Source organism: Cebus imitator, unplaced genomic scaffold (genome assembly GCF_001604975.1).
Source record: "Cebus imitator isolate Cc_AM_T3 unplaced genomic scaffold, Cebus_imitator-1.0 Scaffold828, whole genome shotgun sequence".
NCBI classification, from domain to species: Eukaryota; Metazoa; Chordata; class Mammalia; order Primates; family Cebidae; genus Cebus; species Cebus imitator.
In genome coordinates this window covers 257,825-275,266 of record NW_016108143.1, presented here as the reverse complement: position 1 = coordinate 275,266, position 17,442 = coordinate 257,825, and the positions used below count along the sequence as shown (strand labels likewise).

The following is a 17,442-nucleotide window of genomic DNA, read 5'->3' as shown; positions in this document are numbered from 1 at the left end:
AGCCTTGCTCTGTCACCCAGGCTGGAGTGCAATGGCGTAATCTCGACTCATTGCAACCTCCGCCTCCCTGGTTCAAGCCATTCTCCTGCCTCAGCCTCCCAAGTAGCTGGGATTACAGGCTCCCACCACCACGCCTGACTTTTTTTTTCCTTTTTTTGTATTTTTAGTAGAGACAGGGTTTCACTATGATGGCCAGGCTGGTCTGGAACTCCTGACTTCGTGATCCGCGTTAGTTATTGGGTTGATCTGGTCGTTCAATGCCTGTGCTGGGGATGCTGGTGCCAGCGGGTCTACTCAGGTGGCTCTTGTTCCGAAACGTGGGTAAGCGCGTGGTCCAGTTCCAGGTGTGATTTTCGGAGTGGGTTTGCTTTCTTAGCTGTTTTCTTTCTTGTGTGCAGGTGTCTTATCTCTTCAATTGAATACCACATTTCGGAGGGGCAGGGGCCACTCACTCCACGGGAGTCTTTTGTCCTTGCAGCACGAATCTGTCCACCTGAGACTCAGCTGCCTTAGCGCCCAGGGCAGGTCACACCTGGACTGTCCGCCCCGCCCGGCTCGACCCTCAGCGAGGAAACGTTGTGTAGCTGCGTCCCGAAAGTGACCGTGGGGAGGCCGGACTGGGGGGACGACGACACCGAGAGCCGGCAGTGGGCAGGCAGCGCGGCTCCGCGCCCCCACGGACACAGGCGCGGGGAGAGCCGGGGCCTGCCGAGGGATCGGAGCCACGCGGGGCTGGGCGCACGCGAGGGAGCGGTGCGGGTCTGACGGCGGGGCTGGGGCTCCCACCGCTGCGCTCCGCGGCGCTGACGGGCGTTCTGGGACCGACGCGGCTCCTCCGCCCGCCCCGTCCGGGCCCCGCCGCCCGCTCCTCCGCCCGCCCCGTCCGGGCCCCGCCGCCCGCTCCTCCGCCCGCCCCGGCCCGGCCCCGCCGCCCGCTCTCCCCGCTCTCCCCGCTCGCAGCCCGCGCAGCGCCGGCCGCCGCGGTCCGGAAGGAACCGCGGGGGAAGCGGAGGCGGGGTGTCCCCGGCGCCCCCAGCAGGGGCCGCCCGGCGCGGCGGGACGATGGCGGCGCGCGAGCTCCCGCGTCCCCGCCCCCGCCGCGCCGCCCGCCCCCGCCCCCGCCCGGGGACCCCCGCGCCCGGGGAAGCCCTGCCCGCGCCCTCTGCCGCCGCGCCCTCCGCCTCCCGGGCCCGGGGCTGCCTCCTCGGGCCGCGCCGGGCCGCCCCGCACTGCGCATGAGCGGGAGCCCGGCGAGCCCGTGAGAGGAGCCGCCGCCGCCGCCGCCGTCCATTCGCTGCGGAGCCGGAGGAGGAGGGGAGAGGCCTGGAGGACACCAACATGGTGAGGCTCCGCGGCCGCCGCCGCCCGGGACCGCCCGCCGCCGCCGCGCACCCCCCGGCCGCCCCCGGCCCGCGGCGCCCCCGAGCCCCGGCCCGCGGCCTCCGTCCGGCTCCCGGGCGCGGCTCCCTGCCGGCCTCTCCCTTCCTCCCTCGCCCCTTCCCGCCCGGGCGCCGCCGCTACGCGAGAGCCGAGGAGGCGGAGCGGCGCCGGGCCTAGTCGGGAGCCCCGGGGAGTTTGGGGCGCGGGGAGCGGCCCCGGGGCCCCCGGGCGCGGGGGGTTGGCGTTGGGGCGGGGGAGGGGAGGGGGCAACGGCCCGGGCCCGGCCCGTCCGCCGGCTCCATTGTGTCTGGCCGGGCCGGGGGTCCGGGGTTCCGGGTGAGCCGCCTCCCCCCGCCCCGAAGCCGGGGCTTCGCTCTGCGCCCGGCCCGGGAGCAGGAAAGACTTTGCCGGCGCGCCTCTGCCTCCGCCGCTCCCGGCCCCGACACCCCGCAAGTCTCCCGGGCAGTTGTGCTTGGGGCGGGGTGCCAGCCCGGTCCCTTTCTCCATCACCTCCCCGGGCGTCCCGTGCTTTGAAAAGGAGAAGGAGAGTTTCCCCGACCGGTTGGAGGAGGTTATATTTACCCCTCTCCTGAAACGTGGGAGACCGCCGAGCTGGGGGAGGGGGTGCGGAAGTGCAACCTGTTCTCGGTTCAGAAAATTAGGGAACACAGACTAGCCGGCGACCTTTCCAGCACCTAGTTTACTTGCTTGGGGGTGGGAGGGGTAATTGCTTTATTATAGTAGTTAAGGGCCATTTGTGATTTGAAAAAAAAAAAAAACAGTTTGTCAAGTTACTCTCCTTTTTTCTTTGGGGGAAAAAAAGTCCTCCAGGTTTGCAGACCCTTGTGGTCGAGTTGTTTACTTTGGTAATTAAGTACCTGACTCTGTTGGACGCTCTTCCTGTTTCAGAAGCGCCGTTTGCCCTTGTACAGCCGGAGCGTGAGTGAAATTCCATGCAGGTTACTGTATGAATAGCAAAAATGATATTGTTCTTTTGCTCGTGGGGAACATAAAGGCCTCTTTCAGGAGGGTGTGTGTGCGTGCCTGTGTTAAGGGAATGTTCTAGTGTCTTTGTTTTTAGTTGGTCTTATTTTTGCTGAATGACACTTCTACTCCCAGCCTTCAGCTTGGCAGTATTTTGGTGTCATGTATGCATATGTGGTTTACTCTGCCACATACTCAACATTGATGTTCTGTGACAAGTTGTGTAGGAACTGACGGTTTGAATTTGTAAGAAAACTTTCCTGTAAAGTGCAGGTTAATGTATGGATTAGTATTACAGTGCTCAAAGATCCACCAGGCAGTCTAAACAGTTTCTAGTGTCTTAAGTATTTAGATGGTCATAGGCATTACTCCTGAAGTTTCCAGACTCTAAGCATTTAGATGAGTATAGTCAGCTCGAAGTAATGACATTAATTTCCTGGGAAACACTCAGCCAGATCATGAAATATGTGCTCTTCAGGATGGGCTCCAGGCCCACATCATCCCCTAGAATCCCGGGTCCCGGAAATGCTCATCACCTGTTCAGGTGTTCAGGATTCAAGTGGTCCCTAGGAGAGTTCAGCTTGTAAGCCTCTATCCTTTTGGTTAATATTAAAATTAGCTCGTTTTGAAACTTAGCCATAAGTCATGTAATTCTACCAGTGGTGACAAGATACTAATTTAAAACACATCCTGTGACTGAACTCCGTTTATGTCATGAGAGTTGTCGTCATATTCTCTGGTTAGTTTAGAAACCCACAATGGGGGCTGAGCATGGTGGCTCGCACTTGAAATCCCAGCACTTTGGGTCACCGAAGCAGGAGGGTTGCTTGAGAGCCCAGGAGTTTGAGACCAGCCAGGGCAATATAGTGAGACCCCCAACTCGAGAAAAAAAAAGTCAAGCATACTAGTGTTAAGCTAACTAGTGTGGTTGCAGCGACTCCAGAAGCTGAGGTGGGAGATCGCTTGAGCGGGGAGGTTGCGGCGGCTGTGAGCCCTGCCACTGCTCCACTCCACCCTTGTCTCTCAAAAAAGAAGGAGGCGGCTCACCATGGGTCCTGATAGAAGTTAGGCAGTAAGAATTGTATACTTAAGAAGTTGTTTGGTTATAAACTTATCTTACATATAATTGTTGCTTTATACAGTTTTGGGGCTGTGAATTTTTTGGTGTCCGTAGCTGCAGTCCATTTTCATAGCACATGTTATTGTCAGTTCTAGAGCAAACTTAAATGATGGGATATTTGAAATATTTTGTATAAGTGAAAAAGTTGTTCTGTTAACCTCCTCCCTCCACCCCCAGACTAAAAATGACTCCAGAACTAGATAATATTCTGTTACGTTGGAACGTGTGTGTGTGTGTGTGTGTGTGTGTGTGTGTGTGTGTGCGCGTGCTTGAAACAGAGCTTTTGCTCTGTCGCCCAGGGTGGAGTGTAATGGCGTGTTCTCGGCTCACTGAAACCTCCGCCTCCTGGGTTCAAGCGATTCTCCAGCCTCAGCCTTCTGAGTAGCTGTGATTACAGGCACCCACCAACATATCCAGTTAATTTCTGTATTTTTAGTAGAGACAAGATTTCACCGTGTTGATTTGACTAGGGTGGCCTTGAACATCTGACCTCAGGTGATCCACCTGCCTCAGCCTTCCAAACTGCTAGGATTACAGATGTGAGCCACTGTGCCTGGTCTGGAAGATATTTTTTAGAAGTGTTCAAAACGTTTGGATTGTTTTATTTATAAGATGACAGGACTGGATTTGATGATTTCTAAAGTTTCATCCAGCATAGACATTTTATGACCCTAACGATTTTCTAGACTCATAATATCATAGAATTTTTAGACCTGAAATAGACTCAGAGATCATCTAATTTACTCCTCCCCATTTTTGCATAAGAATAAATTGGAGATCAAGGAGATTTTTGAGTTCAAGTCTGCAAGCTTGTTGGTTGTAGAAATGAAACTATTTTCTTCTGGTCTACCATGAAACACCAGTATTTGTGGTACATATGAATCTGTTAACTCATATGAAATCCAGAAAATTGCATTTGAAATTAAATCATATCAGCCACCTAAGCCAGAGGAAACCTCTTGTTATTAATGAATATGTTAAGTAACAAAATTCATATTAAGGGGTGATTAATGATGTTAATGCCTATGTTTTTAGTGGCTTTAAAATATATGAACTTTAAAATTTAAGATTAGGTTGTCAACAAATACTAGAATTTGTAAATTCAAATGGATGTAGGTCCGTTGGAGGTTGTCTTTTCATAACGTGTGGCATGTTCTCTGCATATCTACCATTAAAGGAGCATATCAGTACTTCTCAATGATTGTTATACGTCTGCTATGTGCCAGACACAGTATTGGGCACTGAAGGGATGTTTATATCTCAGAAGAGACAAAAATCCTCCCTCTGGTGAGGGTTACCTTTTAGTAGGGAGACATAAATAATAAAGATAGTATATAATTTTCTCCTTTACTATGTTAGAAGGTGTTAAGTGCTATGGCAGAAAGCAGTGTTAGGGAGGGGGTTTGGGAGTGCTAGGGCTTTGGTGGAAGTAGGGTTGCTAAATGCTACCACCGATCATTTTGAACCAACTGAGAGATGAGGGAGTAAGCAGTGCAGAAATATGATAGAGAGAAATCTGGAGTAACAGTGAGACCAGTGTGGCTGGAGCAGTGTGTGTGTGTGTACACGTGCATATACAGGGGGCCACTGGAGCACATGAGGTCTTCATTGCAAGGAGTGGGGTAGGCATGGGTGGGCATTGTAAGGATATTGGGTTTTTGCCCCCGAAAAATGGAAAACCGTTGAAGGATTTTGAGTGGTATGAGATGCCTTGTTTCTTTTGTTCTATAGTGTCCTATGACAGTATATTACAGATAATTTACTTTTAAAAGCAATTTTTTAAAAAAGACCCTTATTACAGTTTTCTTTACCATGCAGCTTCTGTGTACAGTGTTTTGAATTCTGTTTAAAACGACTGTCTAATGTTCAGTAAAAGCTAATGGATCGTCAAATATACCTAGCCACATTAGGGCTCATCAAAACAACAAAACCTGTTTGCTAGATTGTTGAACATGTTCTAGTGGTTTGTATGTAGTTCAGTGATACATGCAGAAAACTGGGCCTTTGGGGACAAAGGAAATTAACATTTATTGAGAAGATCTGCTGTGCTAGTCAGACAATTTACAACTGTCATTTAATCTCCACTCTCACTTCTGAATAGGCATTATTACTACCTTTTTTTTTGTTTTTGTTTTTAGCATATTTGGGAATGAAGGCTTAGCGCTTCTAAATTATTTGATGCTGGTATGTGGCAGAGCAGGGCTTAGAACCCTGGTCTCTGGTTCCACACTTTGTCTCCCCCTGACCCTCACCCACCCCCACTTTTCTTTTCTTTTTCTTTCTTTCTTTCTTTTTTTTTTTTTTTTTTTTTACCGCCCGCACGCCTTCCTTCAGGGTAGATGTGGAATCTTTGTTTGGTTTTACTTACTCTGGTTTCTTCCTTGTCATGCAGAATAATAGTGATTTAGTTATTTCCATATCAAATCAAATGATCTATTGTAAACATTAAGTAATTGAAAAATTAAAACTTTTAGTGCATATAGTGAGAAAGTTGGAAGTACAATCTGTGTTAATCTTTTTTAAAAAGTTTTAAAAGAACGGGTCATTCGAGTCAAGTGGCTGCTTTGATTATGCTCTTACAGATTGGGTCAAAGCATAAGGAAAACCTGGGAGAATACTCCTTTTAAATTTCAGTATTATGTTGTTCAAGTTATGGTAGTGTTTGCCATGACATTTGATGAAGAGAAATAGTTCCAAATAGGATTCAGTTGCTTTGTGGACAGAAACAAGCTCTTGACTAATTTATGTAGCCACTTTAGGTGTGTACCCACCCCCACAAGAAAAAGCAAAACAAAAGGAAAAAAAAGTCACTAAAATAGTCTTTTATCACTTTGTTGAATTTGTTTTATATAATTAGTACCTAGTGACTGAGAGTGATTAGGCTGCTTGTCTGCGTTGTAAAGTTTTAAGAGATTTAGTGTTTTTTTTGTTAAAGTCTATTGTTCGTTTGAATCACTCAACACAGAGATGAGTTGAAGTACACAGCCCATGCCCTTATTAGAGTAGGGTATGTTCATTTTAATAAACATTTAGAGTGCTTATTCAGAGGATTCTAATACTTCCTGATTTAAGATTTGAGAAAGTATCAAATATTAGAAGATTTTATTTCTCTATGAAACAAATATACTGTGTTATAACTTAACTATGGAATTTTTTAAATCCCATTTAATTTTTAATTTTGTGGGGTTTTTTTTTTGCCTCAGTAATCTTTTGTTAATTTGAGATTACTTTAGAAAACAATGTTAATGGAGAGAGGAAAGCAAATTTAAATTAGCTACTTTGATTTCTTGTTAGAAGTTCAAACAATAAGTTTGAGAGAATCAATTGAGATATGGCTAATGCAAATATGTTAAGGTGGTTATTGTTTATCACAGATAATCAGAAATTAGTGAAAATAACTTTTTTCTTTTTTTAGACAGGGTCTCACTCTGTTTCGCTGAGGCTGGAGTGCAGTAGCACAATGTCGGCTCACTGCAACCTCTGCCTCCTGGGTTTGGATAGTTCTCCTGCCCCAGCCTCCTGAGTAGCTGGGATTACAGATATGTGCCACCACGCCTGTCTAATTTTTGTATTTTTAGTAGAGAGGGGGGTTTTTCCATGTTGGTCAGGTTGGTCTCGAACTCCCAACCTCAGGTGATCTGCCCCCCCCACCCCCAGCCTCCCAGAGTGCTGGGTTTACAGGTATGAGCCACTGCACCCGGCCTAAAATAACTATTTTTAATAGTCAAGGTGGGATGTGGTGGCTCATGCCTGTAATCGTTACACTTGGGAGGCTGAGGCGGGCGAATCATTTGAGGTCTGGCGTTCCAGACGAACCTGGCCATCATAGAGAAACCCCGTCTGTACTAAAAGTACAAAAATTAGCCAGGTGTAGTGGTGGGTGCCTGTAATCCCAGCTACTCTGGAGGCCGAGGCAGGAGAATTGCTTGAGCCTGGGAGGTGGAGGTTGCAGTGAGCCGAGATTGGGCCACTGCGCTCCAGTCTGGGCGACAGAGTGAGACTCTGTCTCAAAAAAAAAAAAAAAAAAGTCAATCTATAAACCAACATGAAGGCATTTATTCCAATTTACAGTGGTAGGCATATTTTGACTGGTAATTCTGAGGAGTGGCAAGAAAATCTTTTAAGTTTTCATTAGTTGCCTACTTTTTAAAAACCTGTGAAGTGTACAAAAGTTGACAAAATCCATTTGAATCTTACAGATATACTTCTGAATTTCCATAATACATCATTGTGCACAGTAATTACGTAGCATGTATGTCATTCCTGTTGGACTTGGTAGTACAGCACTACCCTCTTGTCTGTGCTTTCACTTTCCTTGATTTCAGTTACCTGCGATCAACTGGCAATCTGAATATATTAATGACAAATTCCAGAAATAAGTCCTAGGTTTTACCTGGTGTGCTGCTCTCAGTAGCATGATGCCATCTTCCTGTCGCAGCCGTTGGTCGTCCCTTTGTCCGTCTTACTCACGCTGCATTTACTGCCCGCTGCTGGCCGCTTAGCCATCTGAGTTATCAGGTCAAAAAAACATAGTGTATATATACGCTTCTATACTATCTACGTTTTCAGGCATCCACTGAAGATCTTGGGATGTTCCTCCCGCTCCCATGTGGATAAGAGGGGACTAATGTAATACAGAGCCTCTTTTTTATGAAACGGAGTTTTGCTCTTGTTGCCCAGGCTGGAGTGCAATGGCGCGATAATGGCACGATCTCTGCTTACCACAACCTCCGCCTCCTGGGTTCAAGCGATTCTCCTGCCTCAGCCTCCTGAGTAGCTAGCATTACAGGCATATGGCACCATACCTGGCTAATTTTGTAGTTTTAGTAGAAACGGGGTTTGTCTATGTTGGTCAGGCTGGTCTTGAACTCCCAACCTCAGGTGATCCACCCGCTTCGGCCTCCCCAAGTGTTGGGACTACAGGCGTGAGCCACTGTGCCCAGCCCCTTTTTTTTTTTTTTTTTTTTGAGACTGGGTGTTGCCATGTTGTTAAGGCTAGAATTGGTGATGCGATCATGGCTCACTGCAACCTCAAACTTCTGGGCTCAAGTGACCCTCCTACCTCAATCTCCTGAGTAGCTGGAACTACAGGTATGCACCACCAGGTCTTGCTTTGTTGCCCAAGCTCGTCTTGAACTCTAGGCTCAAGCAATCCTTGCACCTTCACCTCCCAAAGTGCCGGGATTATAGGTGTGAGCCATCTTGCTCAACTTTAGCACCTCTTAAAGAGGGGTTAATTTCAAGAGTTATTCAAAGTGCAGGAAATTTAAGAGCGAATGAATAAGTAATTGTCATCCACGTAATTATTTTAAATTGCAGATTACAAGAGTACTGTGAGGGTTTTGTTTTGCTTACTATTTAAAATGGTACACATTTCCATGTTTTCTGGCCATAACCTGTATAAGTATTTGTACTTTCTCCGGGTTTCAAGCCTTCTCTTTGGAAAAGGAAACCCGGACTTAGAGTGCCCTGTACATTTAAAGCTATAGATTATAGCCATCTGTTTTTAAAATAGTCTGTGACAAGACCATAAACACATTTTTCTTCCTGTTGTATTGCTTGTCTTGAAAATGGCTTATCCCCTTTCTCCCCCGTACCCCCAACCAAAAAAAACACACCCCAAATAGAAGTTCCATCCTCAAATTATCTTTTTAGTTAGGTTGTGAGGGAAGGCTTAATGGGGAATTTTTAGTTGGCATGCACATTGTTCACATTTGACTAAACTTTTCCATTAAAATAGGTGAAGAAATACTGCTCAGAGTTTTCCTCCCTTCAACTTCAGTAGCTGCACTTTTACCCTTTTTGTTTTTCTTTCACTTGAGGACAGTATATAATAAATGGCAAGACTGCATGCCGTGAAACCAGGCACCAGGGTTTATTCCTGGCTCTGCTTCTTGTTGGATAAGTAGATACATGATGCTCGAAGTTTGATTCCTCATGGGTAAAATAGAATCATCTTGCAGGATTGTTGATAAAATAGAATCATCTTGCATCTAGCACAGTGCCTGGCACATAGTAGGAGCTCAGATGTTAGCTGCTAGTTTTTGTATAGTTTATTGTATACTATTAAAATTTTTTTTCTAGAGTTATTTATTTATTTTTGGACAGGGTCACATGCCTTGTCTTGTCCAGGCTGGAGTGCAGTGGCGCTGTCATAGCTCACTGCAGCCTCTCTGTCCTGGGCTCAAGTGATCCTCCCAAGTAGCTGGCACTACAGGAATGCACCACCATGCCTGGCCCCTTTTTTGTTGTTGTTAATTTTAATACAGACGAGGTCTTGCTATGCTACCCAGGCTGGTCTTGAACTCCTGAGCTCAAGCAGTCCTCTTGCCCTGGCCTCCCAAAGTGCTGGGATTACAAGTGTGAGCCACCACACCTGTCTGTCTTTCTTCGTTTATGGACTTCTGAGGAGTCCTTACCACGTGCTAGTTGTGGTTCTGAGAGTTTAACCTGAATTGATTAATGTAACATCAGCACTCTGTTTATAGATGAAGAAGTTGAAGCACAGAAAGACTAATTTCCCCAAAGTCATACAGCAGTTAAGTGGTACAGGTGGAGTTAAACTCCTGACAGTCTGGTTTGAAAGTCTGTACTCTTCAGTAACTAATCATATTATATTGCCTCTCTGTGCAGGTAGAAGGAAAAGGAGAGAGCTACAGCTAGTGCTCGACTTACGACCACGATTGGTTCCGACACACCAGTCGTAACACAATTTGGTCGTAAGTTGAGTAGGCTATATGCACGCGGAGATGGTAGTGCTACCGGAAGCTGGTCCGCACTGTCGTATGCCCAGCTGGGCAACGTTTGCGCTGCCAGACGCGGAGCAGTCATGGCTAGCGATTGTGGTCGTAAAGTCGAATGGTCGTAAGTTGCTTACGTACTCGTAAGGAGTACGTAATACCTGTACTCCTGCTTAGATTCCTTTTCTGACTTCGCTGCAGTAGAACTGTTTCTAGGTGAAAGTCTGCTGGAGGAGTTGTGGGTAGGCTCATTAGTTGAATTGGTTTTTCCTGCACTTTTGACTTCAGACCTCTAGTCTCTGTTGGAAGGCTTTTTGTAAGTTAGTGGTTTTGGATATTGGTAACGTTTTGCTTTATCTGCTGAATACCATGTATTATATATGGAAAGTATGATCTTGTAAAGTTAAAACTAGCTCTTCTAAATTTCAGATGAAGTAAAACTGTCAATATGATAATTACATAACAATTTACGGAGCTTTTAGTGAGAATTATGGGTCATCATAAAAGTGCTTCAGTTTGGAAAGCATTGACTTTTGTGAGCCATATTCATCAAATCCTGAAATAACTAGAATTGAGTTAGAAAATTAATTCCTTTAAAAATATAAAGGCCTAAGTGTCTGTTTCTGGAGTTCAGACTGAAATATAAACTTAAGGATGGGAAGGTAAAAATTCAAATTAATAGAAATAAAATGGATCTTAATTTTTAGCTTTTAAAAATATCACTTATGGCTGAGCGCAGTGGCTCACGCCTGTAATCCCAGCACTTTGGGAGGCCAAGGCAGGCGGATCACGAGGTCAAGAGATGGAGACCATCCTGAAACTCTGTCTCTACTAAAAATACAAAAATTAGCTGGGCGTGGTGGTGCCCACCTGTAGTCCCAGCTACTCGGGAGGCTGAGGCAGGAGAATTGCTTGAACCCAGGAGGTAGAGGTTGCAGTGAGCCGAGATCATGCCACTGCAGCCTGGCACCTGGCAACAGAGACTCTGTCTCAAAGAAAAAAAAAATCACTTATTAAAATTATTTCTATTTTGAAATCGTTAGAACTTAGTTGACTAGAAAGTCATTTTCCATGTTTATTGTTTTTCCTTGGGGAAGTAACTTTTAATAGGAAGACTTTTAAAACTCATTACTTTTTCTTTGGATAAACTATTATTTTAAATGTGATTCTTAAATTTCTTTCTCTTTTTTTTTTGAGGTGAGATTTCACTCTGCCACCCAAGCTGTAGTGCAGTGGTGCTGTCATAGCGCGCTGCAGCTTTGAACTCTTGGGCTCTGGGGATCCTCATCCTCCCACCTCAGCCTCCCAACTGCTAGGACTATAGGCATGCACCACAGCACCCAGCTAATTAATGTTTTTTTTTTTTTTTTGGTAGAGACAGGGTCTCATTGTGTTGCCCAGGCCAGGCTGGGTCTTGAACTCCTGGCCTCAGACAGTCCTACTGCCTTGGCCTCCCAAAGTGCTGGATTATAGGTGTGAGTTACTGCACCTGGCTGACTCTAATTCTTGAATTTCCTGAGTAAAAAAAATGCAAATATGCTAGATTTAAGAATAAAACAATATGTGTTGATAACTTGGCATGTTATATTTTGGAAAGATGAGCAAATAAGTTCATTTTACTGTTCAGATTATGACAGCATTTCTGACTTTGGTAATCTTTGATACAACTGTAATTAGCTTTCTGTTACAAGAGATAGTGTTTCTTCTCCCCCCCACCCCCATTTTTTTTGCTGGAATTAAAAAGCAAACTATATTCTGGTTTTTTGCATTTTACATCTTTACTACTGTTGCATTTCTTTGGTGCTATCTCCGTAGTTTTAACGTTTGAATACTGAAGATTGTATTGCCTGATCTTATTTAATGATCACGCTAGTTTATTCCCTTTAAGTAAGTATTTAAGTCAATGGCATCTATTGCATTTGAGTGCTGAATCATTGTAGCTGTCACATGTCTTTGCTCTTGGGAAGTTCCCCACTGGGTTTGTAGTAGAAACAGAAAAAATCCATCTGCTTTTTCTTTCACCTCAGTTTTCTATCCACCCTCTCATCCCCTATAAAATAATTCTTCTCTGGTTAGTCACCTTTTTCTCTTCTGTAAGTTGATAGAGATGTAAACTTTTGGTGCCACACTGTCAAAATCGGAACACTGCCTGGTACATCTGTGTGGCTTAGGAAAAGGGGATGGGAGTGTTACAGCTCTCCTAAATTGGCCAGGTATACTCCAGCTGTATTCTAGGATAGCCTTTGAGACTACAGAATGGAATCCCCTTAGTAGGGAATCAAGTGTTAAAATGTATTCTGGGGACAGAGAGCTGGCAGAGAAGTAGTCAGAGTGCATTATAAGAAGTGGAGGAGGCCGGTGGCTCACGCCTGTAATCCCAGCTCTTTGGGAGTCTGAGGCAGGTGGATCACAAGGTCAAGAGATTGAGACCATCCTGGCCAACATGGTGAAACCCCGTCTCTACTAAAAATACAAAAATTAGCTGAGCGTGGTGGTGTGCACCTGTAGTCCCAGCTACTCAGGAGGCTGAGGCAGGAGAATTGCTTGAACTTGGGAGGCGGAGGTTGCAGTGAGCTGAGATTGCGCCACTGCACTCCAGCCTGCCACCTGGTGACAGAGTGAGACTCTGTCTCAAAAACAAAAACCAAAAAAGAAGTGGAGGGTGTTTATCAGACTTTACAGGAATGAGATTGTCAGTGTCCACTTAGCTTAGCTGGAGTCCATATTGTCAGTTCTTGGCTTCATGTAACTGAATGGCCTTTATGGTGTTGGAAATGGGTAGGTGCACGCTGTTTCTTCAGATATATTGATGTTGCCCTAGATGGTGGAAATTTATACCAAACCAGTTAAATCAGTTTACATTTGGCTGGGCACAGTGGCTCATGTCTGAATCTCAGAACTTTGGGAGGCCTTTTTAAACTTACTACTTTTTAAGGATCCAGCCTCAGGCGGGTGGATCACCTGAAATCAGGAGTTCTAGACGAGCCTGACCAACATGGCAAAACCCTGTCTCTACTAAAAATATAAAAATTAGCTGGGCATGGTGGCACATGCCTGTAATCCCAGCTACTTAGGAGGCTGAGGCAGGAGGATCACTTGAGCCCGGGAGGCAGAGGTTTCAGTGAGCCGAGATTGCGCCATTGCACTTCAGCCTGGGTGACAGAGTGAGACTCTGTCTCAGAAAAAAAAGGTTTACATTTACGTGTATTATTTATTACGTAAACTGTTTTCAAATAAGATATGACATGGAATTCATTTTGTATAATTTTGTTTTTAATTTTTGTAGTTAAGACAGTTTTTTATATTTGTTTGCCCAGTCTTCTGTTATCTTGCTTTTTGATAGAAAGTCATTAATAGAATGAACAGCTCTTTTTGGCTTGTAGAAGTGACTGGAGCTGTTTTTTTCCTTCCTCCCTTCAACAAAGGCAGTTGACCCTGCAGGGAACTGAGCACTGGATTTAAAGCTGTGTGATGAAACCCCAGATAGACCTGATTGTTTCGCCACCTCCAACTTCTAGGAGAATGGGGGAAAAGTTATGCCAGTAAGTTATATCAGGTTTAATTAAAAAGTAATTTCCAGGCTGGGTACAGTGGCTCACTCCTGTAGTCCCAGGATTTTGGGAGGCCGAGGCAGAGGATTGCTTGGGCCCAGGCATTCAAGACCAGACTGGGCAGCATAGCAAGACCCCGTCTTTAAAATTTAAAAAAACCCTGTAATTCCCAGGATGTGGTCTGTGGTTGGTGTACTTCCAGGTCGATCTCCAGCACTCCCTGTACCTTTGTACAGTGGTCAGTGGCGATCACAGTGATCCTTTGGTACTTAGTGTTCCTCAGAGGAATACGGAACGTGCGAGTGCACTCCGTTGCTCAAGGAAGAAAGGTATACTAAGTTTTAGAATAATTTTCAGTAACAAAAGTTGGAATCAAAGCAGTTCCTTGTTAACTTTCATTGAAGCAAAATCAAATTAGGACAGTGACCTTCCTTGGCATTTGATTTCATTGTGAATTCGTTGTCATTGAACAGTCAATCTCAAGGAGGAGATAGTTTTCAAAAGGGAAGAATCCTGGACACCTGGACACTTGAGGGTTGTGTTGTATAATGGGATATGACTACGTCCAGATGTTGTGGAGTTATTAGTGAAGTAGCAGAAGAGTCGTGAATTTATATGAATTCAGTTTCTCAATTTTGGCGGAGTACGGAGGTTGAGATTTTAATTTGTAATCCTTTTTTGTTGTTGTCGAGATGGAGTCTCGAGTCTTACTCTGTCGCCCAGGCTGGAGTGCAGTGGTGCGGTCTCGGCTCCCTGCAACCTCCACCTCCTGGGTTCAAGTGATTTTCCTGCCTCAGCCTCCTGAGTAGCTGGGATTACAGGTGCGTGCCACTACGCCTAGCTAATTTTTGTATTTTTTTGTAGAGATGGGGTTTCACCATGTTGACCAGGCTGGTCTTGAACTCCTGACATTGTGATCCGCCTGCCTCAACCTCCCAAAGTGCTGAGATTACAGGAGTGAGCCACTGCACCTGGCCTTAATTTGTAATCTTAACAGTAACATATTTACAAAGAGAGGGGTGTGGCTGGCAGACTCTAGAGCATAGACATTTTTCATATTGCAAGTAATAGGGTTAGTTTTCATACTTGATTTGCATAGTCTTGTTTTTACTGTGATCGGTGTAAATATGTTGTAAATCTCAAAAACTTCGTAAACATGTACAGCAAGCAGTGTGATTTATGGAAAGATTACTCAGATTCATGAGACCTCTTTGTTTTTGTCTCATTTCTACTAATAACAACCTGAGTGATTTTTTTGAACAAATGCCAGAAGGTTAAGTTCCCTGATCTGTCTAATCTGGAAGTTGATGTTTATGATCTGTTTGGGCTAGATGGGAGAATCTGGGGTTCTCAAATGTGTTGCTTAAACCACAGAATATTGTATCTATTCATGAGTACCCTGCTCAAGTTTCCCCTCTTCATTTGTGGTAGTAGCCCAGGAAAAACCCAAGTATTTTGCTGGGAGATGGTATTGGAGTTTGGGAGGAGGAAGAGTCACAGTGGTGAGGCTGCAGTTGCTAGGAGGCCAGCTTGGGAGGGAAGGGAGAACATGTCCTTGATCCTGACAGTGTCCTGCCTTATTTTGCTGTGGGTTTAGGTCAGATGAGAAATGAATCCTTGACAGTGTACAGCAAGTGAGAAGAGGCGAATATCTCTTCATCTCTTCCCCTGTCTGAGAAGAGGTAGCAGGGCTGTTTGGAGAGAGCAAGGGCCTCTGCTGGGCTCTGGCGAAGGCAATGAGGTGATCCCTTTAGGGGAAAAAGAAAACATTGATTTCAGTGGGAAGGATGCATCTTCTGATTTGAGTGAAAATATGAGGAAATTTTGTTAATAATTTTCTTGGTTTCTGGATACAGCTAGGGGAAATGTCGAATACTCATCTTATTGCTTTCTCCAATTTGGTAAAAAGAGCAAGAAAACAAGGTGGGTGGTGTTGGGGAGGATCCCCCTCCTCCCGCTCCATATCCTTTTAGAGTGGGTGTTAGGACTGCAGTAAACACCTGTTAATCTCCTGGTTCCCTGGGGCATTTGCTGACCGGTCAAATCATTTCACCTTTTCCCTGTGTCTCCTCGGGCATCCATCTCAGAACGTGGTCCTTGGTGGGGTTTGGAGAGGCGGCCCTTCCTTCTGCAGCCTTTATGGACGCTCGCAGGACCAACTGTAGGAGGAACGCTGGCTGGTTAGCTCCCTTCACTTCTGTCCCAGTTACTCTTCCAAAACTCTACCAAATTTTGTGTTTCAGATTTTTTTAAAAGTTAGTCTTTCTGATTAATAATAGATCAAAAATAAATCTTAAGCTAAAATGTTTTAATGTTTTATAAGAAAAAATATTACTAAGAACGTTTAGTCAGCCATATAGAAATATTTAGTCTTATGTGATTTTCTGTAAAGTTTCAGTTTATTCTCTGGTTTTAATAGAACAAGTTGAAATCATCGCAGAAGGATAAAGTTCGTCAGTTTATGATCTTCACACAATCTAGTGAAAAAACAGCAGTAAGTTGTCTATCTCAAAATGACTGGAAGTTAGATGTTGCAACAGATAATTTTTTCCAAAATCCTGAACTTTACATACGAGAGAGTGTAAAAGGATCATTGGACAGGAAGAAGTTAGAACAACTGTACAATAGATACAAAGGTGAGTGCTTGCTTATGACTTTAAATAAATTTTGGACCAGATTTTTCCAAATTATCGGCTTGTAAGATGTCAAATACTATATGTAACATAAATTGGGTGTCTGTATCCAATAGAGGTCTGTAGATCTTAGAGTTATTTCAGGAGGTCTGAGGAGAAATTATTTTCTTTTCACTGAGATTTCTTCTTGGCCTTTGTATTTTCCTCCCCTCCTTTTTTTTTCTCCCCCATTGTCCAAGTTGAGAATGCGGATGGGCAACTCTGTTTTCTCCCCTCATATGTATAAAACTCCGCTGAACCAGCCTTTAAGAAAACCTGCATACTAAATCTTTAAAGAATTACAAAGTCATGCATACTTTTAAAAAAGTTCAACTGCATAATAGGTGAATAAGAAAAGGTTAATAGTTTCTCTGTCTTTTCCTTATTAATTCTCCTAAGTAACCAATAATAGCCTGGTATGGATTCTTCCATATCTTTTATGTTTATGCAGAAATATGTTTACAGAGTCTCTTTCAAAGTTTTTCTGAAAATGGGATATTTTATGCATAACTTGTGCTCCAAAGTCAAATAATGTGCATGTTTTTATTGCTGGAGATATTGCCAGATTACCTTTAGAAAGATATTAGCAAATCAGATTTGATAGGAGTGCACAAGTGCTTCTTTCTGTTTGTTTCTGTTATTTAAATTTTTTGCCTGTCTGATAAGTAAATATTGATTTTTTTTCTTTAAACAACAGATATTTACATTGTTGAGATTAGGATTGAATTGCATAGTTTATAATTTTTCTGATACTCTTAAGTGGTTGTTGTAGTAAAATGAACTTTGTTCCAAGAAAAAAAGAATTTCTGTTCCGAATACCTACTTAAGCAAAATATGGATATATTAGAATCCCATGTGTCTATATGCGAATGTCTGATTTTCTGAATGTGTGTAAGTATGGGACATATTTCACATGAATAAGTGAGACTTTAAAAATCATGTATCCACTTGCACATTATCTTTTGTACACTTTAAGAATGCTGTTAGAGAGGAAA

The 17,442-nt window shown here is 44.4% G+C and overlaps 1 protein-coding gene across 1 annotated transcript in view; it reads left to right on the top strand.

Moving 5' to 3' along the window:
- The first annotated feature begins 1,141 nt into the window (after window positions 1-1,141).
- The window catches only part of DCUN1D1 (defective in cullin neddylation 1 domain containing 1), a 37,688-nt gene continuing 21,387 nt past the window's right edge, over window positions 1,142-17,442 (top strand). Inside the window, exons 1-2 of the mRNA XM_017520389.2 lie at window positions 1,142-1,341; window positions 16,195-16,411. Coding sequence (XP_017375878.1) covers window positions 1,339-1,341; window positions 16,195-16,411 — 220 coding nt within the window. The 5' untranslated portion in view covers window positions 1,142-1,338. The remainder of the gene's footprint in view (window positions 1,342-16,194; window positions 16,412-17,442) is intronic.